Below are 22,261 nucleotides of genomic sequence, written 5' to 3'. Positions count from 1 at the left end.
ACCCTGCTCTGGACTCTCTCTTCTCCAATCAGAAAAATGGGTAGGGAGAATTCTTACCCAGTAAATCACCCGAGAGATTGACAGGCAGGATGACACAGAGAGACAAGAAGCTGATCACCACCAGCAGGAAGATGATATGGCGTTGGAAGGACAGGTAGTGTATGGCATCATCTCCACACCACTCCTGGATCTGCTCATCTCTGGGCAGACACAGACACAAACATATAGGTCAACTGAGTAGCTTGGGCCAGAAATTCCTTCAGAAACCGGCTCCTACTCTGGTTTGTGTTGATGGCGTTTTATGCAACCACCTAAGTATGTAAAAGTGTGTGCACATATATGTGTGTATACATCCCAAAGATCTTTCTGCCTGTATGAATCAATCAACAAACATTTACTAAACATCGGCTGTGTGCCAAGCACTGAGCTAAGTGCTACAAAGCACTTATCCCTAAGCGCTAGCAATACAAAGACAAAAATGAAGCAGTCTCTGCCCTCAAGGAGCTTCCATTTTATAGGACAAACCAAGATGCTAACAAGATAGGTTCTAGGAACTCCAATCAGCATTGCATTGGGCAACCACACAGGAAGACAGCCCAACCTCCAAGGAGAAGGTTTCTGGATGGCAGGTGGCATCCCCTACTGCATTCCCCTCTCTCCATCTTTGTTCACCACAATGGAAATCATAAATGGGAGAGAAGAAGTGCCACGGAAGCCCAACTCTAATCCTAAAGGCTGTCCCCTCTGCCCTGGCCTCTCTCTGCTGGGATCTCAAGACCAGAGGGATAAAGTGATAGGCTTTTTTTCCTTTATGATGTTGTATTAGGGAAGTCTAGGGATAGGAAAAAACCTGAGGTTAAAGATTTGAGAGCTGTGCCGTGGTGGGGAAAGGATTAAACAAAGCCAGGAAGACGCGGGTTTGAATCTGGCCCCATACTTACTGACTGTCTGACCTTGGGGCAAGTCACAACCTCTCTGAACCCGTTTCCTCATTTCTAAAATGAAAGATTGGACTAGATGGCCTCTGGGGTCCCTTCCAGCTATAAATTGATGATATCATGACTATTACTTTTTGCGCTTTAGAGGGAGAAGGTTGGCCACCTTTTGTTCAATGCTGCCTGACAATGAGGCCCTTAGAGACCCACCATTTCTCAGGAAGCCAGAAATTAATATATCCAACAGAGGAATGACAGCCCCATGAGACCTCCAGACTTTTTAACCATATCCCACCTTCTGGTTTCAAACCCAGCTCTCTCCCAAGAATACCAATGGAGAAAGTATTGAGGGATAAGGAGGTCACTTCTCTGACTTAGCTTCAGGAGCAAGAAGAGGGATGGACGGGCTCTGTGATTTCTTTTCCACTACTTCACACCATTCCCCTAAATTCCTGTCTCTCTTCTGAAGGCCAGGCAATACACACCACACTCTGGTCTACTCACCTCTGGTTCCCTTTCCTAATTTCCTCAATTATTTTAGCATCTTGCTCATGGTTTTCCTTTCTGCCCTATCTCCTGCCACCATCCTGAAGGACTTCAATATTCAGTCCCTTTAAGAGCTGGACCACACAATTCTTCAACCCCACAACCTTCTCCACCCTACTTCAGCTGTGTGTGGGCATGGCTATATCTTCCAAGGGTAGGGAACCTGTGGCCCAGGCAACATGTGACCCTCTAGTTCCTCAAGTGTGGCCCTTTGACTGAATCCAAACTTCACAAAACAAATCCCCTTAATAAGAGGATTTGTTCTGTAAAACTTGGACTTGGTTAATAGGCTGAACCCAAGCACCTAGAAGGCCACATGTGGCCTCGAGCCTGCAGGTTCCCCACCCCAGCAAGGCTTAGGCTTTACTATTTCTCAGAACCATGCCCCTTTCAAGCTCCCCAACTTCCAAAATTCTATTCTCTAACCACAGACTCCAGCTCTTCCACCCTCTCATTCTCTCACACTAAAATCTATTTTTTGTCCTTATCACGACTACTGCAGACCCATCTCTGTTCTCCCAGCCCATCCTCCCACTCTGGTTTTATCTATTTCCCCCCAGCTTGATGACCTTCCACTTTCATGTTTTACCAGCCACTGTCCCAGAAGGCCTTGCCCTTGACCTTCTTCTGTCCTTTTTGCTTCATTCATTTCATCCCCGAGCACCATCCTCTGCATCTTATTTCTCTATTTTTGCTTCTCAGGCTGAGAAGGTCACACAACAGAGCTGATTTCACTCTAAATGGACGATCTATACCTTTAGCTGGGCTCTCACTGAAGTTCAAAAATCCTACTTTACTCCCTCACTAATTCTCCCCCAGACCACCGGCCTTGCTTCCTGCCTGGATCTCAAAGTCATCATCCTGGGAAGCAACTCCCAGAAAGATGCATCCCGGCAATTTCTTCTGCTGGTACTGTTGGTACAGCTACTATAAACTTAGAAAAGAAAGTTCTTGGCACTGTCAAATGGTCCAACATCAGAAACTGGCATGATTTTATCAATGAGAATGACATGGATGCATTACCATCTGCTTTGCTACTGGATCCGAAGGACCTTTCCATCTCTCCCCCCTTAGAATATGAGCTCTGTAAGAGCAGAGACCTTCTTTCCTTTCTATTTATATCTCCTATGGCTAGCACAGTGCTTTGCATGTAGTAAACACTTAATTAATGTTTTTTTTAATTTATTCATTCAATAGTAACCTTATTCAATCCCATATCTTTAACTACCACTTCCATGTGGATAACTCCCAAAACTCCATCTCCAACCCTGGTCTCTTTTCTGAGCTTGATACCTCTATCTACAATAAAGTATAGGATATCTCCATCTAGATATCCCACAAACACCTCACATTCAACATGTCCCACAAACTAAGCTTATTCTCTTTCTCCCTAAACCCATTTCTCCTTCTGACTTTGTTGTTTCTGTCTGGGGTGACACTAATCTTTAAGTCTCAAAGGTTCAAAATTCTGGGGTTATCTTTGAATCTTTTCTCTCCTTCACCTCTCATATCCAATCAATAATCAAATCTTGTTGAATCTAGCTGTTCAATATTTTTCATGTCTGTGTTCCCTTTCCCCATCCCCACCTCTAATCCCACTGCCATCACAGGCCCTAATTACTATCCACCAATAACCTCTAATAGGTATCCCTGCTTCCATTCTCTTCCTACAAAATCACAGAATTTCTAAATTGGAAAGGTCCTCAGTGGCCATCTAGTTTACCAACCCTCCCCGATCCTTATTATACTATAATATACCCAAATAGTCATCCAGTTTATGTTTGAAGACCACTGACGAGCAGGGAAACCTGATATCTCCTAAGGCAGCCCAATTCCACTCTTGGATAACTCTGATTGTTAAGAATTAAGTACAGAAAGTCAACTACAAGGAACATCTGAAGGAAGATGCTATCTGCATCTAGAGGAAGAACTGATAAATAGCAGTTTACATAGAACGATTTTACATATTGTGTCTAATGGTAGCCACGGGGAGAGGGAAGAAAAAAAAGAAAAAAATTTACATAAATTTATTATATACTTAGAAGGAATAGCAAGTTGTACATAATAGATTTGCTGTTTCAAGTGTAATCATCTTTTTATTATCCCACTGTTATGGAAATGCTTATTTTATTTTATAAATTAAAAATAAAATAAGTTTTTAGGGACAAAAAAAAAAGAATTAAGTGCAGGTAGGTGGCACAGTGGATAGAGTGCAGGGCCTAGAGTCAGGAACACTCATGTTCCCAAGTTCAAAACTGACCTCAGGCATTCACTAGCTATGTGACCCTGAGCAAGTCACTTTATCTTATTTGCCTCAGTTTCCTCATCTGTAAAATGAGCTGGATAAGGAAATGGCAAAACACTCTAGTATCTTTGCCAAGAAAACCCCAAATGAGGTTGTAGAGAGTTGGACATGACTGAAATGACTTAACAACAAAGCTGTAAAGCCACCACACCACAGTGGTGAATGGAAGTAAATGTCATGGTCCTGAAGAGTTGAATCAACAGTATTATGCACCAGGCCTCAAATAGGGCTCTCCCCATCTAATTGTGTGGTTTTTACTTCTAAACCAGAGTTCTTACTATTATTATGCCTTGCACACAGTAAGTGCTCTATAATATTTTGATGAATGAAGGAATGAATAATAGAAAAAAATGAACTATTTCCTTCGTCAATTTTAATAGAAACATTCTTCTTGCCCCACAGCTTCCATTAGCTTTTGCTAGGAGTAGAAGGAGAAAAACAGAAAAATACCAAACCCCTTGTAGCTTAACTAGACTCAATGTTGGTGATTTGCAACTAATAAAGAACTCTTAGTTGCAGTTTTTATCAATGGTAGTTTTTCATGGAGCTAGCTTAGAAATGAGGGGGAAAACAGATTTCTATTCCCCTGTTTTCATAGAGTGACCTGGTCCAAGTAGAAAAAGGCCAATGACATACCCAATCCTGTCTAGAAAGAAAACAACATACAAAGCTATGGGCTCTAACCAGTGGCAGAATTTACATTTTGGGTAACTGAGAAAAAAAGGGGAGCCCCACCCACAGCTGCCTTTCCTCCTCTGTCGTTTCACAATCTGTATTCAATTGAACTCTCTTTGTGACCACCTCACATTCCCACACATAAGGTCCCTCTACGCTTCAGTAACTCATGCTCTGTTTTTGTAGGTTCCCTTCATTTGGGGCACTTCTATTTCCAAGCCAGAAGGGCTCCTGGGATGAAACTTATGCTTTAACCCCAAGATCATGCTTATGATGCAATAAAAAAGCACACCCCATCCTATAAAAACGCGATCATTCTACACCCCAATGCAGCTCAGCTCTTTCCTCCCTAATCTTCCTACCACCCAAATAAATGAGATGTAACAAAGGAGCCAAGTAACAGCTCCCTCCATCACATACTTACTGCATTCGGAAAACAGCAGTTAGCCATGAACAACACCCCTGGAAATAAAGAACGATTTGATTAGCTTCTAAACAGCTGTTGCTTTGAGGAGACAGCTGTTTTCATAATCTTTGAAATCAGACAACAATTTAATCTCCTATTATGCTGAAAGCAGTTTATCTGTCCCCAGTTTTGCAAGCTGCCCCTTTGTCCCCCTTAAGACAGTCTCCATATGCTCCTTGTTAAAAAAAAAAATCACAGCCATGCACCATGTGTGTGGAACACTGGAGAAAACATTTCTTTCAAGTCTCAATAATTTTGGGAAAAAATATTTTTAAAGCTCAAGAGGGCCTTGTCCAAACTCTTAAATCGAGAGATGATGACATCTCACAGCTGATTTGGAGACATTAACACAGAGCCGGTCAGTAGAACATTTGGAAAACAATTGATGTGCCTGAGTCAGAAGCTTGGGGGGTAGAAAATAGAAATTCGGGGGCAAACTTTTAGAGTGAAATCTAAGGGGAGAAAGTTGTCATTTGTTTGTAGACTTTAGAAGCAATCAAAATTAATTTTAAACTTAGAAGTCCCTGGGGTTTAATACTCCCTTAGCTGAGAAGTAGGTCAGCAATCCAGTTGCTGATCACCCACTGCATGGGCACCTCTTCTTTCCTCTGCTATCTTATTTCCCCTCCCCTCTCCCTCTCCTTCCCTTTTTCCCTTCTGTCTATTCTCTTGGTCTTCTTCCTCTCATTTCCTTCCCCTCTTACAACACTACCTCTTCAGCCTACCAAGTGGGCCTCTTGGACATGAGGGTTAAAGGATTCCTGACCTCTGTCTTACTTTTTCTCTCTCTCTCATTCTCATGAATTCTCTAAGTATCCCAATCCTATGCTAACCCACAACGCATCTTTCCAAATAGTATTCACGTATTCTCCATTGTTGTGTCTACAGAGCCGGCTGTCACAGGCACATTGTACTTGGGAGAAGTCACAACCTCTCTGAACCTCAGTTTCCTTCTCTGTAAAATGAGAGGGTTTGACTAGATGACCTCTGGGGTCCCTTCCAGCTCCAAATCAGTGATGTTCTAATTATTACTGTTATCACCGTTAATATCAACAAAACAGCTCATATTTAGGTAGCATTTTGACACTTACAAAGCTCTTTCTTCATAACAACCCTGCAAGGTAGATAGTAGAAGTATCATAATTTTATGGCTAAGGAGGCCGACTCTCAGATAGGTTAAACAATTAGCACAAGATCACACATTTCTGAGTACAAGAGTCAGGGACTCAATCCAACTCTCTGGATCCAGGAGTCTTTCCCCTACACTTGCCTGCCCCCTTGTGGAGTAGCTAATGATTGGAAGTAGTCCTATTCCCGAATTTCTGTAGTGAACTCTCAGAACCCACAGCCCACACTGCTCTGTCCTTTAAAATACTAACCAGATCTGATTCAAAGTCGTGATGCCCTGAGGAAGAGGAAGACAGCCTCTGATATCTGGACTCTCTGGGACATACAAGGAGAGAAAGATAGGTAAGCCTGTGTAATCACACCTGGGGCACACTGCCCACAATTATCCCACCTTTCCGGGCTGGGATTCCATTCCCCATCCTAGGTTACCCCATTCCCTTAGAGGAGAATCAACTACATTTGTTTCCTCTAACACCACTTGGAGAATTATTGACTCAGATGGAAAGGAAACTCAGCTTTCTACTTTTCCCTGCTGCTAATTTCCAGCTATAGAAATGTAAAAGGTACTGTGAGATTGTCTAAAGTTACTCTTTGCCTTCTATAGGCCTCTAATCAACAGAACAAAATTAATGCAAATAATGCAAAACTTACCTGAGGATACCATAACTGTTTCAAAATACAAAATATTTTTAAAAACCTGTAATCTCTGAGAAGAACTATGTGGCTCTGGGCTGTTAGTAGATTGTGGGTTCACACACATAGATTGTGGACTGAATTTGTCCTTAACATCCATCTAAATTTCCCAGGCCCAACTTTCTGCAGGAACATTGTTAGGTGGACAATTTGACTGGGGCAGCACACTTAACCATCTGTGTATAGGTACTTTACAGTACTGGTGCCAAACCCTCTCTGAAAGGGATCCCTGGGGGCTGCATATTGACTTAGAAAACCACAAATTAACATTATCTATGTTTTGTGATATTTTTATTTACTAAACATTTCCCAGTTACATTTTAATCTCCACTCTGGGAGTTCTGCAGGCACAAGCTGACACCCCTGCTTTACAGATTACAAATCATTATATTGCAATTTGGTGTAAAGCAGGAGTTCTTAACCTGGGATCTATAGACCCCACTCCCCCAAAAAAGAGTCTATAGATAGATTTCAGGGAAGTCTAAACTACATCACACATTTGGTCATTTTCAAAAATATTTAGAAACTGTATATCAATACAATTTATTTACTTTGAAATTTTATATACATATGTATATATATGTGTATGTGTATATACACACATATATGTACGTGTGTGTGTGTGTGTATATAAAAATAAATTTTATGCACTTAAAGATATTATTAGAAGATTTTACCAAAGGGGTCATAGGCTTTACCTATGACACACAAAAATGTTAAGAACACTTGGCGTAGCAGCTAGAAGTGCTGGACCTGAGGTGAGGAAGTTTTGGGTTCAAGGCCTGTCTCTAAAGCTAGGCAAGTCCTTTAATCCTCTGACCCTAAGGTAAGTCTCTAAGACTATAAATTCTGGGCTGTGTGGTGTGTCTCTGTGGAGGGAGTTCCCACATTCACTAAAATGTGGGCCTAGGACTCGCTGACAAGCACTTTCCTGACAATAAATCAGCAATAAGGAAATTAAAGATCTGAGAAGTTGTGACTCGTCCAAATTGATTGGCATAGAGTGTTGGAATCAGGATTCCTTCTCCACCTTGTGTCATCTAATTCCATGGTTAGTGTCCTCACCAATAGACGACCTCGCAAAAACTTTTATTGAGGCTTGCTTTTTTGCTCCCTACTCTCAAAAAACAAACAGCCTAAGACTTCCTTCAATAAAACGTAAGCAAATGGTATTGTGGTTTTGTTCTCAAGGTCATCACATGCAGTTTTCACAAAATTGATACAGGGCAAAGATAACTTTGACTAACAACCCACGTTCCCCAGGGCTAGGAAATTCACAGGTGTCCCTCCACCCACAGGGGCCACATTTCTGCACCAGCTTAGCCTCATGGGAAGAGAAGGCACTGGAGGGAGGAATTCTCAGGGGAAACTGCCTATGGGCCCCAGGCAAGGGACAAAGGAATCCACTTTTCCCCACTAACACACTACGTCAGCAGCAGATACAATACTCAGGTATGTATCACATCTGGCCAGATCTGGAAGTTCCAGTTGTTTAAATCTATAATTTGCCATCACCTTTCTCCCTTTGATGTAAAATATACAAAGGGCCTTCAGACCATGGTATGATGTTAAAGGGGACAAAGAGTTTATGTCTTCCACTACAGATGTTGTTTTTCAATAAACTCAAAGGATGGCCAAGAAGCTGCGTTATGCCCATGGGGCTTAGGACTGCTATAGCTTGAATATTCACAGATGGACTTTTTGGCACTAATCAGTCTCTCCCTTTTTTTGGAGTTCGTTAACTTCAAAAGGGCTACACTTGAAATAAGCAGATTGAGTAAAGAACCCCTCATCTTTCCACATTTTCCTCAATGTTGAAACATATCGGGAGTTATAGCTACTTTATTTCCTTTGTACATTTTCATTTGGGTGCCAGGAACCCTGGTCAGGAGGCCAAGCACTTTCCTGAGATGGGCAGCTAGGGACAGGGCAGAGGAGGGGTGTTTCCAACAGGAAGAACAAACGGTCTTTTAAGTGGTGAAGCACTGACTGAACAGGGATTATATTATAAGCCCACATTCACTTCCTGGGCCAAGAGCCAATCACATCTCTGAACCACCCTCAACATGTTTATTAAGTTAATCAAGTTAAAATGAAGATCTAGGGTCTCTATGAAGTTTTTAAAAAAAAGTCAAAAATAGGATGCTTGGAGGCAGAATGAAGAAGGTGGAACGGATTAGCCTTGGTGACCATTTTATAGGTTGCTTGCATTATAATAACTCACACTTACATTGGCTTAATGCTTTGCAAAGCTCTTTACATAAATTATCTCATTTGATCCTCACAGCAACCCTTGTGGGGGATAGAATGAGTATCCCTGATCTGGTAGACATGCCAGCTGGAACAGCTGCCTCCTTTGGACACTGCCCAGAAGCCCCCTCCTCTACCACAACCCTACCCTCTCCCCCACCCCCTCAAAAAGTAAAGGGTCTGGGTGACAGCCCAATTTGTAGTACCCAAGGGACAGTTCTGCTTCCATTACACTGAGGTAGGTTTCATCTTCTCTCATACCAAGGAATCTTTTTTACCTGTCTGTTTCTGACACCAGTGCGATGCGGCCATAGTCCCAAAATCTTCTTCGAATTATGGAAAACACAACTATTAAAAACTAGGAGCAAGAAACAAAAAAAGGGCCAGGGGGTGGGGGTGGGGAGGTAAAGAGAAAGACAAACAGATGCGTCACAGATTTTTTTTTCTAGTTAGAATTGGAGATTGCTCAGGGATGAGTGCAATGTCACCCTAAGTCTACTAACTACATAGCTCAGCATCCTACGTACCTCCAGCAATGGTAATTCCTCTCCATGGGCACAGAAATTCTGTCATTTCTACTATGCTACTCAAGTGTATCCCAGTAGGAGGACAGACCCTCTTGTAATGGAGGCTTCAACATAAACTGCTTTCCCCGACCTCAGTATGATCTAACTACGACATTCCCACTGCCCAACTTCTACTAACATCAAAGCAGAAAGATTAAAAAGTGACCCTAGGAAGCAAAATCACATTTATGTAGCAGTGCTGGAGACCAAGTTCTCTCACTGATACACATATACACATAGACATATACATACATTTATATGTATCTATATTGTATATATATGTGTATACATAGGCACATGTACACATATACATACATACATATATGGCAGCAAGGTGACACAGTGGCTAGAACACTGGACCTGGAGTCAGGAAGACCTGAGCTCAAATCTAGCCTCAGACACTTACTAGCTGGGTGGCCCCAGGCAAGTCACTTAACCCTGTTTGCCTCAGTTTCCCTATCTGTAAAATGAGGAGAAGGAAATGGCAAATGACTCCAGTATCTTTGCCAAGAAAACCCCAAATGAGGTCACAAAGAATTGGACCTGAACAACTGAACAACGTGTGTGTGTGTGTGTGTGTGTGTATTAGAATTAACAGCAAAAAGCCTGGTCATTTTCCCTTAACTGAGCCCTGATCAATATTCTTTAATCACTCAGGTTTTGTTTTCTTAGAGAGAAGTAACAGGGCCTGGCCTGATTCCAATGGGTCTGAGCTGTCACTGGGAATTTTTGCCAATAAGCAAATATGAACTTCATTTTATTTCCAATCCATCCTCCAAACAGCTGCCAAAGTGATATATCTTGGGCAGAGGTCTGATCATGTCACTCCCCAGATCAGTTATCTCCAGTGGTTCCTTATTACTTCTAGGGGTAAATGCAAATTCTTCTATTTGGCATTTAAAGCCCATCACAATGTTGGCTCCACCTTACTCTTAAAAGTTAACTATATTTAAAAAAGTTAATTATATATTACTCTCCTCCATGCACTCTATGGTCTATCCAAACTGGCCTCCTTGGTGTTCCTCAAGGCTGTCCCTTTGCCAGGAATGTACTTCCTCCTCCTTTCTCTAAAGTACAGAGACCGAATGAGGTCATCTGCTCATCATTCTCTCCTATGACTTACTGTTCGACCTCTACAACCTTGGTTTTCTCTCATAGAAATTGATTTATTCTTGCTATCTCAACCTCCCTCTGGGAGAAGGTTTTTCAGCTTCTTGGAGATATATTCCTTATATGTTCCTCCAGACCAAGCTACACCTGTACTGATTTTGTAGATACTTAAAAGTGTACATGGTGTTTCCCCCATGAGAATGTAAACTCCTTAAGAGAAGAGATGCTTTCGATTTTGTCTTTTTATCAAGGTAGCTGATACATAGTAGAAGCTTAATACTTGTGGCTTGGGGACTGACTGACTGATCTTAAAGGCACATGCTTGTTGACTGAAGTATACCATAAGCAATACAGCGTGTTCCTGGAAAGACTCAAATAAGAAACTATGTTCACACAGCTTTTTTGCAATGCTTATGTGCTACAGTTTGGGAATTTCCTATGCCCACTATCTTACAGGGCACTCTGATATTCCCAGTACAAGAGGAAAGAGAGACAGACAGACAGATACACACACACACACACACACACACACACACACATTGTCTTCAAAACTGCCCACCATCTGGCCCCCCCTCCTCAGCTGTTTCTCTCTCCTTCTAGGACCTAACTCACCCTGTTAACCCCAAGCCAACCTTCTTGAAGTCCCAGCTCCAGTCCAGGCTGCTCAGGCATAAACTCTCCCCTTCCCCAACAGTCTCCCTCTTCCTACTCCTATAAACCCTTAAAAGCAGGGCTTCAACTTAATTTGCTCCACCTAGTGTTCCCTCCCCAAATCAAAGGGAAATAGGAGCACCTCACCAAGAAGCAGCTGACATCTATGAGCAGGACAGTAGGCACTCCGCCAAAGGTCACTCCCTGGAGCACAGTACTGGTGTTGTTGACGGTGCTGTAGCAATACGTATCGTTGGGCTTGAGATCAGTGCTCAGCCTCTCTCTGCTCCTGACCACCTCAGGATGCCACAGGCCCAGGGGTGGGAAACTTGTCCCTCCCTTCATTCCTAGAAGCCAGAGGGGAAAAGAGGAGGAAGGAGGTGAACAAAAAGCAGCAGGATCAATGAAAGAACAGACACTCCGTTAAGACCACACCACTGGTACCAGTATCTCTTATGCTGCTGTAGGGGACGCACACTTCTTTACAGGGATTGGTGGCTAAGCAGGAAGTCAGCTGGAGAGAAAGGGATTCAGAATTCCTATGTGCCCAGCAGCATCACTTGAGAATAGTCCCATTGTTTTAGCAATTCCAGATTGTCAGAGGGGTTGGGACAGCCAGGCTTACTCTGGGTCTCAAAAACAGGTCCCCTTGAACACAGTCTGTCAAATGGAAATTAACTGAGGTGGGTAACACCTCAGACCAAGAGAAAACACGTAGAAGAAGCTGCCAATGTCTTAAGAGACTCTAGACCATGGAATCTAGGGCTATGAACTTGTTTCTAAGAATATTTTGGTAACTAGATTTTAACATAATTGGTTTACTTTGCAAACCTATGTAATTTATTTTACACATTTAAAAACATTTTTCTGAGAGGGAGTCCATAGGTTTTACCATAATGCCAAAGGGGAAGAAAAGGGAATAAGCATTTATTAAGTGCCTACTCTGTGCCAGGCACTGTGCTAAGTATTTGCAAATATTATCTCATTGTATGTTTACAACAACCTTGGGAGGGAAGTGCTATTCTAATCTCTATTTTACAGATGAGAAAACTGAAGGAGACAGAGATTAAGTCACTTCCCCAGGCTCACACAACTAGCAAGTGTCTGAGGCTGGATTTGAATTCAGGTCTTCCTGATGCTGGGCCCAGTGATCTACCCACAGTGCCAACTAGCCGTCAAAGGGGGTCTATGACACAAGAAAAGTTAAGAACTTCTCTAGACCAAGATGAAAATTCTCTCTAATCCTAAGGGCCACCAGAAGGACTAAACAGTGTTTATGCGTGCCATTAGCAAGGGTGAAAGAAAAGAGAGAGAAGAAGGGAAAATGTAAAGAAAAGAAATGAGTAGCAGAAGAATGGAAAATCTTGTCCAGCTACATCTATCAACATGACACAGGAGACACAGAAGACATGTGATAAAAAGAATCCAGAAACACAGAATCCCAGAGCTATAATCTAGCTATAATCTAGATAACTTCTAAAATGACCTTAAAAATTGTTTAGTCCAACCCCCTCCCCTATTTCAATGAACAGTTAAGCTGAGATGAAATTTAAGAGGGCAAAATATGTAAAGCCTTGTACCTGGGTTCAAAAATTCGACTTCATCAGTACAAAATGGGAGAGGTGTGGTTACACTGGTATGTCTGGAAAAAAGCTTTGGGTTTTAGTGGCCTGCAAGCTCGATGAGGGAGCAGCATGGCATGGCAGTCAAAAACCCTAATGTAATTTTGGCTTGCACTAAGAGAGCCATAACTTCTAGGAATAAAGGGGTGATAGGGCCACTGTGCTCTTCCCCAGATAGACTTCACCTAGAGTACTGTGTTCAGTTCTGGGTACCAGAGTTTAAGAATGACATTGATAAGCTGGAGAGAGTCACTAGCAGAACTAGGATGGTGAAAGAACCTCAAGTCTATTTCATATTCAGATTCACTGAAGGAACTCGAGATGTTTTACACTCCCCCCCCCAAAAAAAAGACTCAAGGGAGGACATGATAGTTATCTTCAAATTTTTAATGACTATCAAATGGAAGAGGGTCAGATTTGACCAGTTTGGCCCTAAAGGGCTGAACCAAGAGCCACGGGGTTGGAAGATGCAAAGAGGGAAATTTAGGCTTGATGTCAGAGGGGGGAAATACTTCCTAACAGTTAGAACTCTGCCAAAGTGGAACAGACTGACAGCCTCAGGAGGTAGTAGGATCCTCCTTATTGGAAGACTTCAAGAAAAGTCTGGAAGAGGGATTAGACTTGGTCAGTCTGATCTGAAAGGCAAGAACCATGACATAGGAAGAGGCAAGTTTGGGATGATCTAGGATAAATTTCCCAAAATTAGAGGTGTCCAAAGCAATATAGGCTGCTTTGAGAGATAATGGATCCCCCTTCATTGGAGGTCTTCAAATGATTATGTGAGGGGTATGGAGACAGCAAGGTGACATGGTGGATAGAATCCAGGACCTGGCATCAGGAAGACCTCAGATACTTACTACCTGTGTAACCTCTCTGTTTCAGGGACTGACTACCTGTGTAGCTTCTCTGAGCCTCAGTTTCCACCTCTGTAAAATGAAGAGTTTAGACTCCATGGCTTCTAAGGTCTCTTCTAGTTCTAAATCTATGATCTTATCATCCTGTAGGGATTCCTTCTCAAGTATGGGTCAGACTGGATGACTGCTAAAGTACCTTCCGACTTTATACTTGGATGATTCTGCAAAATTAAAGAAGACAGTGCCCAATGCTTCATAAGAGTGAAGGCCCAGGCAGCTATACATTTTTTTAAGTCTGCAGAACAAAATTTTATATAGTGCATTGTATGATGATGGCTCACATTTCTATATGACCTTAAAGTTTACACTGAGGTACTATGAGTGTTGTTTATGCATGTGTGGAAATTGTGGCTACACCTGTGGTTCCAGCTGCTCTGTGACAAATGAAAAACCTTAAAGACAGTTTGTGGTAATTAATAATCAATTTATCAATTAGCCTAACTAATAATCAGTAAATTGATGGTCAGTGGTTTCTCTAGGTCACCAAAGACCCCTAATGGAGACAGTGAATGGCAAAAAAAAAGAAATAATATTTTTTCTGAAAGGGAATGCCCCAGGGAGAGCTAGGTGGCACAGTGGATAGAGCTCTGGCCTTGGAGTCAAGAGGACTTGAGTTCAAATCCAGCCTCAGACACTTAACACTTACTAGCTGTGTGACCCTGGGCTAGTCACTTAACCTGGATTCCCTCACCAAAAGTGGGGGGGGGGGAGAAAGAAAGAAAGGGAATGCCCCTATGATGCAAAATGCTATCCACATCCAGAGAAAGAACTATGGAGTATGAATGCAGATTGAAACATACTATTTTCACCCTTTTTTTTTGTTTTGTTTTTTCTTTCTTGTAGTTTTCCCCTTTTATTCTGATTCTTCTTTTGCAATATGACTAATGTAAAAATATGTTTAATATGATTATACATGTATAACCTATATCAGATTGCTTGCTGTCTTGGGGAAAGGGGTAAGGAGGGAAAGAAGGAGAAAAAAGTTTGAAACTCAAAATCTCATAAAAGTAAATGTTGAAAACTATCTTTACATGTAATTGGAAAAAAAAATACTATTACAAAAGAAAGAGAATGCCCCTGACAGGAGAAATCAACCCTGATTGGTGGACATTTAAATGAGGAGATAGAAATCTTCAGCTCCACCTACTGAGAACATGGTTTGATCACAAGACTCAGCCACTTCCAGCAATCTGGACAGAAGAATCTTCTAAGCCACCCCAGTGGAGGAGGGCAAGGATGTGGGCTTATTTCTTTTCTTTTCTTTTTTTTTTAAATTAAATTTATTTTTATTTATCAACAATCACTTCCACAAGGTTTTGAGTTTTAAATTTTTCTCCCCCTCCTTCCCTACCTATCTCCCCAAGACAGCACACAATCTGATATAGGCTATACATATACATTCCTATTAAACATATTTTCACATTAGTGATGTTGTAAGTAAGAATTAGAACTAATAGGAGGAACTACCAGAAAGAGGAAACAAAACACAACAGAAGGAAAAAAATAGCAAATAGTATGTTTTGATCTGCATTCAAACTCCATAGTTCTTTCTTTGGGCTTATTTCTTAAGGACAAAAATTCACTTAGAGTAGATTCTATTCACACTCTAAATAGAAGTAGGGTCTTACCCTAGAAAAACCCTGTCAAATAATCATGTCCTTCAGAGACCAGCTGACTAACTACAGGGCTTGTCAAGACTTAATAATAATTTAATAATTAGTTGTTAATATAATACCAAAATAATAATTTCTCACACCCTATTGTTCTTAGACATAGAAATACTCAACCTCCCCTCTCCTATTGCCCCTAGCCTCAAATGACTGTTTAAACTTTAATTTCAGAAATCTGGACCATTTAAACTGAGAACTCCAACTGTGCAGGGAACAAAGGTTTTAAGAGGAGCTAACATTTAAGCTTACAAACTACTTAATATATGTTGCCTCATCTGATTCACAGCCACAAGGCTGGTGGATGTGCATGTGTGCGTGCATGCGTGTGTGTGTGTGTGGTGTGTGTGTGTGTGTGTGTGTGTACATGGGGAAGTATAAGGTAAATATGAGACCAAGTGAAATAATGTATATATAATCCTTTGCAAGCCTTAAAATATTATATTAAAATGGTTATTATTGGGGCAGCTAGGTGGCACAGTGGATAGAGCACTGGCCCTGAAGTCAGGAGAACCTGAATTCAAATCTGGCCTCAGACAAAACACTTGACACTTACTAGCTGTGTGACTCTGGGCAAGTCACTTAACCCAAATTGCCTAAAAAAAAATGGGTATTATCGTGTTGTTATTGTTGTGATTATTATTTACATGCCAAGAAGCAGCAGGGCGTGGTGGACAGAAAGCCAGTCTTGAAGCCAGGAAGACTTGGGTTCAAGTTCCACCTCTGACACGTACTGGCTATGTAACTCATTTAACCTCAGTATTCTAAGGGTCAAAAAAGATGGCAGCCTGCGTTGGTAGAAGGAGTTTCCTCATAGGGAATTCCGTATGCCAGTGAAATCACAGGTCCAGTCCCTATTCTAATCCTTATTAAGTACTTCTTGTTATTTGGTCATTTTCAATCCTGATTTTTCATGACCCTATTTGGGGTTTTCTCGGCAAAGGTACTGAAGTGGTTTGCCATTTCCTTCTCCAGCTCATTTTACAGATGAGGAAACTGAGGCAAACAAGGGTGAAGTGATTTGCCCAGGGTCACACATCTAGTGTCTGAGGTCAGATGTGAACTCAGAATGATGAGTCTTCTTGACTCCAGACCCAGCACTCTATCTACTGCACCACCTGTCTGACAAGGTACATTATTATCCTCACTTTACAGATAAGGAAGCTAAGGCTTAGAAATACAAACTGACTTGCCCAAGGAGCAGTAAGTAGCAGAGTTTCTAACTCTAGTCCAGAGTCCTTTCTTCAGGAGCACAGCCTGAATGAGGTGGAGATCATGCTCCTCAATTTCAAGCAAAAGCCCAAGCACTTACTCCCATACTTAGTGAACTGACTTAATGTATGAGCTTAACAGAAGATGACATCAACATGATTCTGGACACACCTCCAACTGAAATGATTTCTTTCCCCTCTTATATAAGATATGACAGTGCCTGCAGAAGCAGCTTAGCAAGGACAATGGTTGTGGTCCTGGAATGATACATGTGGATGGGGCTACGGCTGCTGAGTCTCCCTATCTCCTTTCACAATCACCTCCTGGGGTAGGTCCCAAACTGACTTCCCAAGGAGTTCCAATGCAGCAAGATTAATGGCCTGTCCCTCCCCCTCATCCCTATACTTACTGGGTGATTGGAATCAGGAGCCTATGAAAATGGCTTCGGCTGGGGCCTCTCTGGCGTTTGCCAAGGGAGCAAAGGAGACAAACATTCCCTGTCTCTGGCTCACCACAGCCGAACCTCCCACACTGCTGAAAGTTGGACTCCACCAGGGTGACAACTCATTTCCTGCAGGTCTTGAAAAACCAGAGTCTTGGAGGTCATTCAGCCTTCATGGATTGCTCTAAGAGGAATAGGAAGGAATGTCAAAAGGTCAGATAAGTTCCTTGCCGCTCTTTTCACATTCCCTGAAAATTGCCCAAACATCTTTGAATTTGGTAGACTTTGGTTTTACCTAAGAGCCCACCCGCATCAGCTCTTTTCCCCTAGCACCTACCCAACTACAAATATTTTAAAAATTGGCTTGTTTCTGGATTCATGCCTCTGTTACTTTCTCCCTCTTTAAGTGGAGGGATAAGTGGAGAGAAAGTCTCTCCCAGTGACTTTCTGCTTTGACCAACTTTCCCTCTTCCCCAGGAAGAGATAGTAGCTGAGGGGGTGGCTCTTGAGGTCAACAGTGTTCTAGTCCCCAAAGGCCTCCTCCCCCTGCTCCAGAGGGAATGAGGAATCAGAAAGAGCCATGGCAGAATAAATGAAGATGAGACAAGAGGAGGAGAAAGAGCAGAGACCTAAGACCGAGCATTGTTCTACATCAAAAGGCAAGGTTTTCAGCTGGTTTTCAATTGATCTACCAACGTTCATTAAGCACCTGTATGACAGATACTGTGTTTGGTGCTACGGATACAAATACAAACATGAGAACTCTTTTCCCTCAAGGAGCTTCCATTCTACCAGGTTGGGGGAATGTTATGTATTCACATATAAGTAAATACAGGTTATATGTAAAATAAATATAAAATGATTGGTGGCAGGGGAGAAAATGAAGAGGTAAGGAAAATTAGGGGAGTCAGGAAAGGCCTCCTGAAAGAGGTAGCCCTTGGCCTGGGCCTTGAAGGGAATTAGGGGTTCCAAGAGGATGAGGAGGGAGGGTATTCCTAGAATAGGAGACAGCCTATACAAAGACAGAAGGGTGGGAGATGGAAAGTTGTGTGCAGGGAACAGCAAATAGGACAGTCTGACTGGAGTGCAGAGTTTATTGGGGGGAATAAGGTGTAATCGGCCTTGAAAGGGCTTTACATTCCAAATAGGAATTTGTATTTGATCCCAGAAGCAAAAGGAAGCCACTCAGAGCATCTTATGGATGGCATTTGCCATTTCCTTCGGCAGCTCATTTTACAGGTGAGGAACTGAGGCAAACAGGGTGAAGTGACTTGCCCAGGGTCACACAGCTGGTAAGTACCTGAGGTTGGATTTGAACTCATGAAGCTGAGTCTTCCTGACTCCAAACCCAGTGCTCTGTCCACTGTACCACCTTGCTGCCCCTACTTGTTACTTAATAAATGCCCATTCTTTCCTTCATTCATATCCTCAGCACCTAATTTAGTGCTTGGCATATACCAAGCAGTATTTAATAAATGCTTATCGATTGATTGAGCATTGAAAACCTCAGGCCAGAGGGACTTAGCAGTGAATCCTCACCTACCAGATGGCTGTGACTGAGGTGCGATGCTAAGGGCAGTTCCTTTGACATGGTGGACAAGAGCCTAAGGCACTGGGGAAGCCAGCCAGGCAGGCACTTACTAACGAGGAGTGTTCTGAGAGTACATTCTGAACATGTATCAGACCACACTAGATAGTTCAATACAAAAATTATAAATAATAAAGCAGCACAACAGAGTGGAGTATTAGATTTGGAATCAGGGAACCCAAGTTCAAATCCCAGCTCTGCTACTTACCATTTGTGCCATCTTAGACAAGTCACTTCATATCCACCTGTTTCCTTAGCTATAAAACGAGGGCATTGGATTAAATGACCTCTAAGGTCCCTTTCGGGTCTAAAGCTATAAATACTACCATCCTATTCTACCTAGAAATTATCTTTTTTAAATACCTAGGACAGTTTTTCCATTTGATCTCCATGATATTCCTGCACAAATTACCTCTGAGGCACAGATCACACTGCTGGGCAAAGGTATGATTGTGCTAGACCCCAGCTGCCTCAAGCACACCCAGTTCAGTGTACTTTCCAAGTATTGCTGTCCTCCCAAAATCTGAATCTAAAACCTTGGATTCTCAGCCAAATCCAGTCGCTGACCTTGACTGTACCAAAGTGGTAATTGCACATTTCAGTGCCTTCTGGGGTCTGCATGGATACATTACAAGGTAGTAGTACACAGGGTGGATTGATGGAAAGGGCACTGAATTGGGAGTCAAGAGACCTGCATTTCTTTTTCAGTTCTGCCAGACTCACTGTATGACCTGGTAAGTTACCAGTCCTGTGTCTCAGTTTCTTCAACTATAACATCAAACCAGGAACCCTTGTTATTCCCTCCCAGAGAAGCTATAGAGGGCTAAGCAGCTCAAAAGAGAGGCACTATAGAAACACAAAGTATTTTTTTTTCCTGCGTTCCCACCAAATTTAAAGATGATGTTTTAAGATAACAGTTAACTCCAAGCAGCTCTGTCTCCTCTAGCGTGCCCGGGCGCCATCCCCCTTGAAGTCCTGTGACTGGAGATCTCTGATAACTTTAGATTATCAGGGACTGAAACCTCAGTGGATTTTGCTTCTTTGCAAAAGCTTCTCCACGGAAGACCCCCTCATGGAGCAAACAGTCTGACTTCTGAAGGCACCTGCTTAAACAACCATCAACTGAATTGTACTGAAGCTGGGACACCTTGTGTGCTCTTCAAACTTGTGGCCTGCTAGTAAGGGAGGAGGGGGGAATTATAGCACTCAGTTTTTAAAAAAATCATTCCCTTGAGCTAGAGAAACACACAAGCAATGTCCATAGGAGCAGTTCATGCTTGTGTTTTCTTCCATTCTCAGGTATATGAATTGCCAGCTGGCCCAAGTTCATCCCCAAACTAAATACACTGGGGTGTGTGATGGCACTTCCAAGGGAAATGATGACATGATCTCTGTTCTTGCCCACACTCACCCTCAGAGAAATTTCTGCAGATGTGGCGTTATTAAGGGGCCTAATGAATTTCCTGTGCTGGGAAGGACATTTTTATGGGATGCTTTCTGAGGAAAAATGATTCCCTCTGGCTATACTCCTTTTGGAATCCTTCTCTACCTTCTAGTGCTCACCAGCACACTTCCGCACACCCCAAGGAAGGGTAGATATCCTCTTTGAACAGCCTCATTCAGCAGTCTGGGGCCTGAATCAACCCTCCACCCACAACACCCTCCTCCCCACCTCTCCGCTACTTAATACCTAGTTGGTACTTGGAGCAGAAAGTCTGCAGTAGGCACTCCACTACTACCTTGTCCTTGGAGGGAGTCACTTCCTTAAGACTGAAATCACCAAAGTCACCTTAAGCTCTCTGATAACTTTGGCTTATCATTAGGTTCTGAAACCTCAGTAAATTTTCTTTCTTTGCAAAAGCTTTCTTAGCCCTGTTGCTTCCCCTCTCCCATACCTCTAGTTTTCAGGTCCTGTCCACCCCCTACCCAAGGAGCCAAAATGGTAATAGGTGGTTCAAATTCAGGTTAACTTCTTCCTCTATTCCTTTGGGCTTCCAAATACAGCGTGTCCCAAGAGTCTTAGTGCTGTTTTAAGCAGTTAATAGACTTTTTGAGGATGTATTCTGTGTAAGCCTGTGAGATTGAGCTCCACTGGTGAGCTCAGGCCTCTCAATAAGCAGTCCCTAAGTACCTTTCCTGCCAAGTCTCCCCATGAGTGGATAAACTCAATCGATCAGAAAGCAGTTATTAAGCGCTCACCAGACATAGAGCTGAATTCTAGGCATACCAAGGAAAAAACCAATAGTCCCTGCCCCAAAGGCGCTTACCTTTTATTGAGGAGGGGCGCAATGTAAATAAAGAGATATCCAGAACATACAAACAAAGTAGATGGAGGTTAACCTTAAAAGGGAGGGCTAGAAGCGCAGGGAGGAAATGCCAATTGCAGCAGCTCCGGGATAGGCTAGTGGAGACTTCAGACGCCAGCTGACAGGGAAGGAAAGGGGTACAGTCGCTGAGGTTGAAAGGGACTAGTGAGGGAAAAGGAGGATAAAAGAGGGAAGGGAGAGGATTAAGGGCGGAAAAAGGAGGCAGAGCAGTTTAGGAAGAGAGTCCTGGGCAGGGTGTAAGGAACCCCAGAGGAAGAGAAGGGAGTAGCTCTGCGCTGCCCGAGGTTAGAGTCACGCTTCCTCCAGAGAGGCGCCTCTCTTGGTCCCCTTCTCTTGTTGCTGAGATACGTGGGCTGTGGATACCACCTACCCACCCACACCCCGGCAGGACTACAGCAGAAGGCCTGGACGTGCCACGCCCGCCCCGGAACCGGACACCTGACGTGGCAGGGTTCGGGCACGGTGCCCCCTGCCAGCCCCGCTCAGCCCACAGCACCCCTGGACAGACAGGCAGCCAGGGAGGCAGGCGAAGGGGCAGCGGCGGCGGCGCCTCCCAATCCTTGTCCCCCTTTACCTGGAGCAGTGACTCTGGCCCCGGCACAGAGAGGTTGTTGAGCTCCACCTGGTCCAGCCCAGAGGCTGCCAGACTACTTAAAAGTTACAAAGTGAAACTCAAGCACTTCCAATGCACATGCGCAGAGGCTCCGCCTCTTGCCCACTTTGGGCTGTCTGGGCACCCAGCAGGCTACGCTCTCAGTAATGCCCTGCAGCCAAACTCACCGACCCACCTGCGCCCCTCAATTGTAGGTTCAGCCCCCGATCCTCCTGTTGCCACCTAGCTTCCTCAAAGTCCACAGCTGAGTGCTTCACTCCTCACTTAGGCGTCCCCGAGCTTCCACGGACTTCAGAGAAATCGTCTCAGCCAAACAGCTCATTTTACAAACAGGGAAACTGAAGTGACTTGGCCAAATTCACAGAGGAAGTATGCCAGCACCCAGGCTGGTCTCAGCCAGGAGACTCACGTGGTTTGGGGGACATGAAATAAATGTGCTTAAACCTCCATCCTAGACGGAGTTCTGGATGAGGAAAAGGGAAAAGGGAATAAGAGCTGGCACTTGGATGGGAGGCCAGACCCAGGAGGAGGGGAGGGGCAGCTCCCATCTT

General features: G+C 43.2%; 1 protein-coding gene across 5 annotated transcripts in view; it reads right to left on the bottom strand.

Annotated features, from left to right (window-relative positions):
- TMEM63A (transmembrane protein 63A) overlaps positions 1 to 22,052 on the bottom strand; it is a 44,354-nt gene extending 22,302 nt beyond the window's left edge. For 3 of the 5 annotated variants that reach the window (XM_020982154.2, XM_020982158.2, XM_078156286.1), the window contains exons 1-7: positions 21,672 to 21,780; positions 17,150 to 17,366; positions 11,473 to 11,672; positions 9,277 to 9,356; positions 6,307 to 6,370; positions 4,886 to 4,923; positions 58 to 200 (exon numbers count right to left, since the gene is read on the bottom strand). In XM_020982154.2, coding sequence (XP_020837813.1) covers positions 58 to 200; positions 4,886 to 4,923; positions 6,307 to 6,370; positions 9,277 to 9,356; positions 11,473 to 11,670 — 523 coding nt within the window. In that variant the 5' untranslated portion in view covers positions 11,671 to 11,672; positions 17,150 to 17,366; positions 21,672 to 21,780. Of the gene's footprint in view, positions 1 to 57; positions 201 to 4,885; positions 4,924 to 6,306; positions 6,371 to 9,276; positions 9,357 to 11,472; positions 11,673 to 17,149; positions 17,367 to 21,037; positions 21,486 to 21,671; positions 21,781 to 21,885 lie in introns of those variants that run through there. The other 2 variants (XM_020982156.2, XM_020982155.2) reach the window with 2 other exon arrangements.
- Positions 22,053 to 22,261: the final 209 nt, after the last annotated feature.

The sequence above is a fragment of the Phascolarctos cinereus genome, unplaced genomic scaffold, assembly GCF_003287225.1.
Source record: "Phascolarctos cinereus isolate Bilbo 61053 unplaced genomic scaffold, phaCin_HiC Scaffold_5;HRSCAF=322, whole genome shotgun sequence".
NCBI classification, from domain to species: domain Eukaryota; kingdom Metazoa; phylum Chordata; class Mammalia; order Diprotodontia; family Phascolarctidae; genus Phascolarctos; species Phascolarctos cinereus.
The sequence above is the reverse complement of the archived record's forward strand: the minus strand, read 5'-3'. Positions and strand labels throughout refer to the sequence as shown.